At 43.1% G+C, this 11084-nt stretch overlaps 1 protein-coding gene across 1 annotated transcript; it reads right to left on the reverse strand.

Moving 5' to 3' along the window:
• Positions 1–5967: 5967 nt before the first annotated feature.
• Positions 5968–10884, reverse strand: hint2 (histidine triad nucleotide binding protein 2). The gene is given in 5 exon segments (NM_001292867.1): positions 5968–6143; positions 8145–8217; positions 8669–8773; positions 9414–9569; positions 10710–10884. Coding segments are annotated over 5 exon segments (537 nt in total). The 5' UTR covers positions 10821–10884; the 3' UTR covers positions 5968–6051.
• Between the last annotated feature and the right edge of the window lie 200 nt (positions 10885–11084).

An 11084-nucleotide genomic window follows, 5' to 3' on the forward strand; every position in this document is an offset into this window, starting at 1 on the left:
CAATTTATTATTGTTTTTGGTTTTTGGAGGGATTATTATTAGGCGTGTAGAGTAAGGAAACTTGCCCAAGGTTTCGCCCTCTTGCATTTAACACAAGCTGTTATTGCTGAATGCAATGTACATGTGAATGAAGATAACCATGGATCATATCACAATAGCACCACCATGTGTTGAATGACAGACAGAAGATAACAAGATCAAGATTAGATTTCTCCCCTCCTACTCTCTGGAAGGTGCTGGCTCTCATTGGGTTAGGGACCCATTGGCTGATGGCGCAGCCTTTCCAGTACTCAGCCAAGTGGCCATTCAAGTCTTAGCAGGGTCCTCAACATTGAGGGAATCACAGCAGAGTCTCAATCTGTTCACTGTTTTAACATCCATCCAGCAAAATTAGGCACCAGGGCTGACTTAATAGAATAATAATCCTTGCCCTCTCTTCAGGGCTAATGGGGATACCTGCAGCATCACACATGTAAACGGCTAATTTAGAACAGCCTGGGAATTGAACCTGAAAGCTTTCAGTCTGAAACAGTCAATACTGTGTACACACCGGCCAATGCCTTCAATGACTCATTTCTAATCAGCGTCAATGTTCAGCTTCCTCAAGTTAGATTAATTTATTTATCAAGAAAGAGAGTGTGGTTAAGAGAATTTGTTAGATGATGGATTGTCCCGTTAAACAACAACTACTTGCATTTATATAGTGTCTTTCACACAGTTAAACATCTCCGGTTGGGCCCTTGACACCAAATCAGTGGTTGAAGCCGAATCCATAATGGGATTTAAAAGGGAATTAGACAAGCATATGACAAGGGAAATTATGGAAAGGGCATAGGGAGAAAACAGGGAGTGGGAGTAAACAGGAGGTTATTACAGACAATGCAGGACAATGGGTGAAATTGCCTTGTTCTGCACTGAAAACTGAATGAACAGGCTTTGCCAAATGTGAATGAGCTGCTCGTCTGTGTAGATCAACTGCTGCTCTTCACAACATTTATGGGCATTTAATCAACATGACCAGAACCAGTCATCAATTCAACAACTCGTTCCCCCAGAACACTGAGGTCATCTTTTCTTTGTAAAAGAAAAACAATAAGAGTCAGATTGATAGATTTTTGCTAGGTCAGGGATATGGAGCAAAAGCAAAAAATTGGAATTGACAGGATTAGTTGAGGTACAGATTAGCCATGATCTAATTAAATGGTAGAACAGGCTCGAAGGGCTGATTGGCCTACTCCTGTTTCTATGTTTCTGGATGCCATCAATCTTTCAAAAGCAAATTACAACAACAATAACTTGCACTTACATAGCACTATACATTTTGGGAGGAAGAATAAGGATAGGTGGGAAGGAAGGTGTGCAAAGGGGTCAAAAAAAAGTCAGTTACAGGGGTATGAGGAAAGGGCAGGTAAGTCAGACTGGAAGAATTGCTATTGAGGGAGCAGGCACAGACATGCCAAATAGCCTTCTTCTGTGTTGTAAATTTCTATGGTTCGTACTGTTCCTTTCTCCTATGCTTCTTAGGTCAACATGACACTGCTGTAACTTTATAATCTGCAGCTGGATCTCAAAGGAAAATGTCACTCTAAATTATTAACAGCAGGTTTGTAAACAAGAGTCTCACAGCAAAGTACTGATTGTTCCAACTTGCCAATTGTATAGTGCAACTATTTTATCTGAACTATTAATTGGGTCACAATTCCTCTCCTAGAATATGAGTTGAAAGGTAAAGCTGAAACCCATCCCCCTCGAATGCTGCTTTTTATTTTGAAAAGCTATTTTACTACTAAAGAGTAGTGTAGGAATCATGCCAATCAAATCATTGGTTGTAAAAATTGGTTGTAAATTGATTGGTTATAAATTGGTTTATATTGGCTATAAATTGGGTATAAATTGGTTTGTAAATTGGTTGATGTGTTTCGCCCACGAAATACACAGTCAATCCACTTTACAATATATTCGTAATATATTTTGCAATATATTCTGTGAGCGCTTTGGAACATCTCAACAACATATCAAATGCAAGGATTATTATTGTTGTTAATAAAGGTCTGTCATCTTAAAAACTGTAGAAGGAGTTTCGTATTAGCCAAATACTGCAAACATTTCTGAGAATGCTGACTAACTAAACTAAGTTGAAATTCTAGTCTTTGGGAATAGATCAGATAAGAGCACATCTGTTAAGTGTAATATGCACCATCTTACAGGTGTGGAGCAAAGAGTGAGGGGGGGGGGGGGAGAAAACCAAGCGAAAACAACAAATGCTTGATGTAATGTACAATTCACCACTGTATAAATGTTGTGTCGTCCCAGTTGAAAGGAATTTTATCAGCAACTAGGAGTGCACCATCGGAGTTGAGATGTCAATTAACCAAGGCAAATGGAATTGCTGATTTGGAAGTGTCTGATAGCCCTAGATTAATGCAGCCGGTAGGAATGATCTAAAGAAGGAAAATTATGATTGCGTTATGAACGCAAATTTCCTTCAACTGAACATTGACAAGATGGAAGCCATACTTCCATGTCGTTAATGTCTAAAATTTCACGGCTCTCACCTCCTCCGCCTACCCGACCTCCCCCTAAAACTCTCCAAACCCGTACCAACCTAGGATTTAGGTTCGACCCCCGATTATCCTTCCTCCCCCACATCCGGTCCCTCACCAGCACCGCCTTTTTCCACCTCCGTCGCATCGCCCGACTCCGCCAATACCTCTCCCCAAAAGCCGCTGAAACCCTGGTCCATGCCTTTGTTACCTCTTGGCTGGACTACTCCAATGCCCTCCTCACCGGTCTCCTATCCACTACCATCCATAAAATCCAACTCATTCAGAACTCTGCCGCCCGCATTTTCACCCGCACGAAACTCCGCTTCCCGATCACCCCAGTCCTTGCCAGACTGCACTGGCTGCCTCTCCCAGAGAGGATCGACTTCAAGATCCTCACCCTCGTATTCAAGTCCCTGCACTCCTCTGCACCCCCCTACCTCTCTGAATTCCTCTCTCCTCAAAACAGCACCAGTTACCTTCATTCCTCCTGGTCTGGCCTCCTCCTTGTCCCCTGAGTCCTCCGCTCCACCCTCGGTGGCTGTGCCTTCCACCACTATGCCCCAAGGCTCTGGAACTGCCTTCCTCACTCCCTTCATCTCGCTCCCACCCTTCCCATTTTCAGGTCTCTGCTGAACACCTTTCCTTTCGACCGCACCTTTGGTCATCTTCCTCCCCCTTCCCCTGGCTCGGTCCCAGGATCCATTACTGTGAAGCGCTCTGAAACGCCGTCCAGCGTGGAGGGCGCTATATAAATCCAAATTGTTGTTGTTATTGAACAAGATGAGTAGGTTCCCGACTGGCTTGGTAAGGTGGAGTATGCATCTGTGGATGTTGATATAGCCAGTGCCTGAGGTGTGGTATAGCTTAAGGTATGGGACCCTCGGTAGCAATACAGATGCATCCTTGATTTTTCTTGGATAACCAAGGGTTAAATTTGGTCAAGTCTATTTGGCTTCAGAAAGCAGAATTACAGATAAGTCAGCCATCTGCCATAAAACAGCCCTAAGGCTCTGTTTACGCAATCTAACAAATTGGTTCAAGATTAAATCTGAATGTAAAGTTACTCTCAAAGGCAGTTCAGATCCACTTTCTCATCATTAAGTTGTTGAGCTTAGGCCCCCAGAGGTCATACTCAGGCTCCATCGTGCTCTGGTCAGGCTGCACCAAGAGAATGCATAAGTTCTGGTCACCGCAGCATGCCGGCACTGCCAAAGCGCAATGAAGAAGAGAGCAGCGAGTATGATCCCCAGTGTTAGAGGAAGGAGCTATGACCAACAATTTTGTCTTGAAAGAAGACAACTCAGAGGGCACCATATCATAGAATCATAGCATTATACAGCACAGAAGGAGGCCATTCGACCCATCATATCTGTGTCGGCTCTTTGAAAAGAGCTTCCAAATCAATCTCACTCCCCATAGCCCTACAAACTTGTCCTCCCCAAATAATTATCTACTTCTCTTAAAAGTTGCTATCAAATCGGCTTCCACCACCCTTTCAGGCAATGCCTGAAAAAATTTGTGTGAAAAAATTTCTCCTCTTGTTTCTTTTAACAGCTATTTTAAAATTGGTGTCCTCAGGTTACCGACCCACCCGCCAGTAGAAATAGTTTCTTCCTTTTCACCCTATCGAATCCCTTCATGGTTTTGAAAATTTCTATTAAGTCTCCTCTTAACCTTCTCTGCTCCAAGGAGAATAATCCCAGCTTCTCTAGCCTCTCCTGATAATTGAAGCCCGTCATTCCTGGTACCATCCTGGTAAATCTCCTTTGCGCCCTCTCTAATGCCTTGACATCTTTCCTAAAGTGTGGTGCCCAGAACTGAACACAGTCTCTCGCTGAGGCCTAACCAATGTTTTATAAAAGTTCATCATAACTTCCTGACTTTTGTATTCTATGCCCCTATTTATAAAGCCTAGTATCCCATATGCTTTTTAACAGCTTTATCTACCTGTACTGCCACCTTCAAAGAGGTGTTCAAAATTTTAAATGGGATTGAAAAAAATCCAGATCAATACTTGTGGAGTCCTGTAGCTTAGTGGTTAGAGAAGTCGCCTTGCAAGCGAAAAGTCCTGGGTTTGATTCCGAATCCGGTTGTTAGTCGATTGGCAGATCATTTTTCTGGTGGTAGAAATCTATTCAAAAAAAATCACTTAATCCTGTTTGTGGGACACTGCTGTTTCTGATTGGCTGCTGCATTTCGCCCACAAAATATAGTTAATTCATTTTATAGTATATCCTGTGAAGCGCTTTGAGACGTCTCGAAGACGTGATAAGGCACTATATCAAATACAAGGATTATTATTATTACTTTAGGATGTATCAAGACAGCAGGAAAAGAGGACATAGGCTTAGAGTTGCAAAGTGCAATATTAGGACAGATACCAGGATGTTTCTCTTTATCCAGTGGGTAATTAACAACAGGACAGGCTGCCAGGACTTATCTGAAAAGCGGTTTGATGTTGTTATGGGAGGATGGTAGGGTGCGTATTCTGGAGAGCTGAGATCCAAAGGGTCGAAGGGCAGAGGCTAGTATGGATGAGGACAAGGACGGCGGAATTTTTTAATCATTGAGTTGACATTGAGATGAACTTTAATCATTGGTTAAAGCCAGGAACCTAAACTCTTTTGTGAACCAGCTTGATACTGTGATGGGAAGATGGGTATTGTAGAAGGATGAGATCAAATGGACTGAAGAGCCTTCTTCATGACTCTTTTGTCATCTCCACTTTTTGATTCAGGTCTGCCACAGACATTCCCCCAACTCTACACTACCCTTCCTTGTAACTTCAGCAATCAAATCCAAGTGTCCAAGGGTGGCCTGAATCCACATCCTGATCTCACTCTTCCTACTCATCCAATCTTCTCTGGACATACATTCCAGACATATCTTTTGCTCTAATGATGGTTTACTGCACGCAAGGGTGCAACACAAGTAACAGAGTGCATTTTGTTTGATATCATTGACTCTGATTATTTTTATTACCATTTTTAAAATAGTGGTGCAGAATCTCTCTGTGATTCTAAGTGATGGGGAGTGTCTGACTGCAGAAACAAGACAACCTAGAGTATAAGTGCATGGGATCAGGTTGATAGAGCCTCTTGTCTGTTCTCCAAGTAGACATTCAACATCTCATGGGTGTTTAAGATTCTATAACTAGGTTTATTTAGTCACTCAACCCATAGTTCTATGTGAGATATTACGGGCGCCCATAAAACAGTCTGTACAAGTTAGTAATTCATATAAAGTACTTTGAGATCATTCTATGTGGCAAGGCGCCATAAAAATTCAAGTTCTTTCCTTAATAGGGAATGAGATACTATTCCAGTTTGTTACTGAATTCTATAGTGTTTTGCAGGGAACCCAATAATTAGCCAAAGTTATGATGGGAAGCAAAATAGTTAATCGCTTCTTTTAACTTCTTCGGAACTGATGTTTTATTTAACCATGAGGGCAAATTCAGGACTTGGTGACAGATCCCATTGGCACACAATAACTTTGGCTCTGCCTAGCCAGGTGGCCAGCCCATCTGCCGACCTCCAATGACATGGATATGTAGGTGATATACGGACTGTGATCCATTCTTTCCATCATTAATCACTGGAAAAAAACAAAGAGCAAGGGTTGCATTAGACAGTTGACACGGTAGCATTTATAAAGGCGGTTTAAAAAAAAAATCGAGCTAAAATCGACAAATCTAGATTTATAGGCGTTTACCTTCAATTTGTAAAAATGGGCAACAAGTGCCTGTGGAATGTTAATTCCCAGCCAGGAATCAGATGCTTCAGGTCAGGGGAAAGAAATATGTCCTGTGAAAGCGTTTTGAGATGACTGTCCGACATGAGAGGCGTTTTATCAAATGTAAGGATTAGTTTTATTATTATTATTTTACTAATACACCACTTTGCTTTTACTCAAGATGGTAGAGAGAAAAAGTGAAAGGTTTGATCTGAAATGTGGTGGAAAATTAAATGCTTCATTCCTCTCCGCAACGACACAGAGCCTCAGCATTCATTTGTTCCTCAGATCAAAATTCCTCGAAATAATTATTCTCCCTCCTGATGGCATTCGACTCATTTTTTATGTGAATCGTGTGGACTTTTGCCATCTTGCCCAAGTGACTATTGCTCATGTGTTATCACTGACAGACTATTTGATTCCAGGGCATTCCAGACCAGCCCGATCCTGTTCTCACTGAATGGACACATCCACACATACCACCACCTGGTGAGTGTGGAGGCTGGGGGGGTGTGGAAGGAGATCACGGGTTAGCATTAGCAGCGGGAACCCTGACTGACTTCAGAAGGGAATCATCTAACTGTCTGTCTATGGAGGTCTGAGCTCAGTCAAACTCGGGACAGTACAGTAGAACATTTGCATTAAAATGTTCAATGGAAAACATTAATACATGTTCAATAAAGACAAGATAGATGTAATTTGACTGAAATACACACTATATTGCTTAACAACTTCTGATTATGATGTTAAAATTAAGCAAAAGCAAAAATAAATTTTGAATAACGACTATTGCCTGGGTATAACTATCACCTTACCGAGGGCTTCCTTGGGGACTAAAGCTAGCAGTCCCCTGATCTGTAAGGCTGAGCTTTTGGAGGAGGTTCTTTCAAATGCATTTTAAAGGATTAGGCATCAAATCGAGGAAGTCTAAGAGCCAGGAACATAGGCTCTGGAGGTTTATGCGATTTACGTAACTAATATTGTTTTATTAATAATAATCCTTGCATTTACTATAGCGCCTTATTACATCACCAAAATGTTTCAAAGAGCTTCTTTTTTTACTGTTAAGTCTAGTTACTGTATTTTGTAGGCAGACAATTTGCACAAAGCAATGTCCCACAAACAGCCATGAAGTGAATGATCAATTTTATCAGAAGGATTGTTGGCCGGGATACAGGGAGAAATCCCCTTCTCTTTTTAAATAGATCCATGGAATCTATAACTGCTCTGGATTAAGCATTGCCTTAAATAGTGCTCAAGTGAAAAGGTTAAAATTATATGAGAGGAAGGAATGGAAATAATTGAAATCTGGATCTTTTGATATAAACTTTTAAGTTGGTCACAATTTTGTGGGGTATGAATATCAAGCTCATGAGATAGCAAGGGGTACTGCAATCTTGACAAGAGATTTTTTTGTTATTTTATTCCCCTGAACTGAAGCATCTGATTCCTGGCAGGGATTAACTTTCCACAGGCACTTGTTGCACATTTTTACGACTTTCAATCTGAAAAATGTAAACTACGTGTAGAGTATTCAAACCACTATGCTAGCGTGCTGATTATTATTAGTAATGATAAAATAATAATCCTTGCATTTAATGTAACACCTTATCATGCCATCGAAACATCTCAAATTGCTATTACAGGATTTACCGTGGAGTGTAGTGACTCTGTATTTTGGGAGGCTCAGCGGTGTCTCTGAACTGCACAGGAAAACTACTGTGGAAGGACTCAGATGAGTTTGGAAGCTCACCTCTTCTTATATTTCAATTAAAGAGAATGAAAAATTAAATTGCATTGGGCACCGTTCAAACAGGGAGCAAAAGGCAAAGCATTTTTGAAGAAAAGTATCAGTAAACGTACCCATCCTATAGCCGTCGGTCAGCCCCTCTTTCTTTGCTATATTTTTAGCCACAACCAGGAGGTGTCCCAGAAGCTGTTTAACACACAAAAGGAGATTAACATTGTGTAATTCAGCAGAATGGTCCAACTGGTGGCCCGTGGGCCGCATCTGGCCCAGGTAATGATCTCATCCAGCAGTCAGCGGGGGCTCAGGCTCTGCCCGGCAGCAGGATTGGGAAAATATTGGTCATGGGGCCTGCGGATGTTTCTCAAATCTGGCATTCGGCCCTCGGCAGCCAAAAGGTTAGACCACCCTGTCATACAGGAAACACCAAGATCTGAGGTCCCGAATTCCACCTCCTCTTAGATCATTTAATCCCAAAATTTAAACACCTGCAGAATGGTGCAATTTGTTTTTAAAATACAGGCTCAAGTTGGAAGCAGACATTTTCCACAGTTCTTGAAAAAGACATAAATGGGATTTATCCATCCTCACTGGAAAAGCTCTGGTATTTTGCTCTGTAAAGAACGACTTCTGGCCTTACCTCTGCATCATCATCAGCCGCCTCACTAATCCGTGGGATAGGGGTCTTGGGGATCACCAGAAAGTGAACTGGACCCTGAGGGTTTACATCTCTGAACGAAAGGCACTGCAAGAGAGGTCAGGGAAAGAAAAAACTGTATTTAAAAGCAAAATCTACGCATTGGGGGGTCAGTAGTAAAGATATAGTCAACATTGAATCCACCTAAATGCATTAAATAGCATAGATGTATTTAAGGGGAAGCTAGACAGGTACATGAGGGAGAAAAGAATAGAAGGTTATGCTGAAAACTTAATTTGAGGAAGGGCAGGAAGAGGCTCATGTGGAGCATAAACACCGGGATAAACCAGTTGGGCCGAAATGTCCTGTTTCTGTGGTGTATATTCTAATGTATTATAATGTATTCTAAATTGGCTGCTGCATTTCGCCCAGAAAATATAGTCAATTCACTTTGCAGTATACTCTGTGAAGTGCTTTCAAATGTCTCAACGATATGATAAAGCACTATATCAAATGCAAGGATTATTATTATTTATCTAATGTACTTGGATGAGCAGGTTGGGATCTCCTCTTCCCCTCCCACCCCGACAACACAGCGCATCCCAATACAGCAATGAAGTGTCGGTCTACATTTTGAGTTCAGTACCTGGAGAAGGGCTTGAAACCACAGCCTCCTAACTCAAAATGCGTGTGTTCTAGCACTGGGTACACAATAACATTCAATAAAGCAACAAACATTAAATATCACCTGGTCATCTTCATATATAATATCGGCGGGAATCGTCTTATCGATTATCTTCGAAAATAATGTAGCCGGAGGGTTTCCATATTTCTTTCTGGCTTCATCGGCTAACTTTGCTTTGAGAACTTCATCCTGTTGACCTTTTGAGGAAGAGTAAACTCTCTAAATATGGAAGAGAATTTTTTTTAATCACAATTCAATATGTGATGACATTATTTTGCTGTAATAATAATCCTTGCATTCGATATAGCTCCTTATCACTTGGTCGAGACGTCTGAAAGCGCTTCACAGGATATACTATAAAGTGGAGTGAATGTGTATTTTGTGGGCAAAACGCAACAGCCAGTTGAGCACAACATTGTCACATAGCCAAGTGGAGTGAGTGACCATTTTTTAATTTTATGTCATTAACCTTCAACCCAGTCCAATCCCCATATCCTCATCAGACAACCGAGATATTGAGGAGACAAACCAGGGAGGAAGCGCTGGCAGATTTTGTCAGTATACTCAAGAGGGAACTGGGTAGCTACATGGTGAAGAAATCAATCGAGGATATGAGAAACAGAGTACAATATTTATTTAGTTAGATTTTATTTTATTTTGGAACTGTCCAAATGGACAGCAATGGTCTTTTCTGATCCTGGGTTTCTAAGGACTACACCACCTTGAACTGGCTTCACATTACTGCTGTCACCTACCCTCTGGAACTCCATCCCAGGATCCCTTCAGCTCGCCCCATCCCTTGCCTCCTTCAAGGCCGGTCTTAAGACCTTTCTGACCGCGCCTTCTGCCATCCTCCCACCCCCACCTCACGTAACCTCCAGCGCCCTTTATACCAACCACCAGCTCGGGTGCAAACCCTTCATTGGCCAATTATTATTATTGTTATTATTATTATTATTGTTGTTGTTATTATTATTGCTATTATTATTGCTATTGTTGTTGTTATTATTATTGTTATTATTATTGCTATTACTGTTATTATTGTTGTTGTTGTGATGGTGAAACAGCTGCTGCTCAGTGACACAGACCCAGAGCCTCTGCTGATGATTGACAGGTCGGCAAGGGAGGGGGCGGGGCTCGGGGGAGGGGGCGGGGCTCGGGGGAGGGGGCGGGGCTCGGGGAGGAGCTCGGGGCGGAGGGGGCGGGGCTCGGGGTAGGGGGCGGGGCTCGGGGGAGGGGGCGGGGCTCGGGGCGGCGGGGGCGGGGCTCGGAGCGGCGCTCGGGGCGGACCTGTCAATCACAGGCGCCGTTTGCTCTGCAGCGGCAGAGGGTGTGAAGGCCCCTCCCCTCCCCCCTCACCTCACAGCCCCACACTCTGGGGGTGAGGAGCACCACCGTCAGACGGACGAGAAGCTGCCTTTGCCGGGGCAGCAGCCCCAGGCCCAGGCCCAGGCCCAGCCCGGCGGCCATTGCTGAGAGGAGGAGCGGGAGAGCAGCCGCCCGTCACTATTTCTGCAGGAAACCGGGACCTTTTCCTCTCCCTCCTCCTGCCGTCTCCTGGCCAATAGCAACACACAGGGCAGGCGGTGTGCTGACTCCGGGCTGTCTGATTGGCTGGCTGGGTGATTGGCTGGTTGGTGATTGGCTGGTTGCTGGCTGGTTGGTGATTGGCTGGTTGCTGGCTGGTGATTGGCTGGTTGCTGGCTGGGTGATTGGCTGGTTGCTGGCTGGTTA

Source organism: Callorhinchus milii, unplaced genomic scaffold (assembly GCF_018977255.1).
Source record: "Callorhinchus milii isolate IMCB2004 unplaced genomic scaffold, IMCB_Cmil_1.0 Scaffold1, whole genome shotgun sequence".
Lineage (NCBI taxonomy): Eukaryota > Metazoa > Chordata > Chondrichthyes > Chimaeriformes > Callorhinchidae > Callorhinchus > Callorhinchus milii.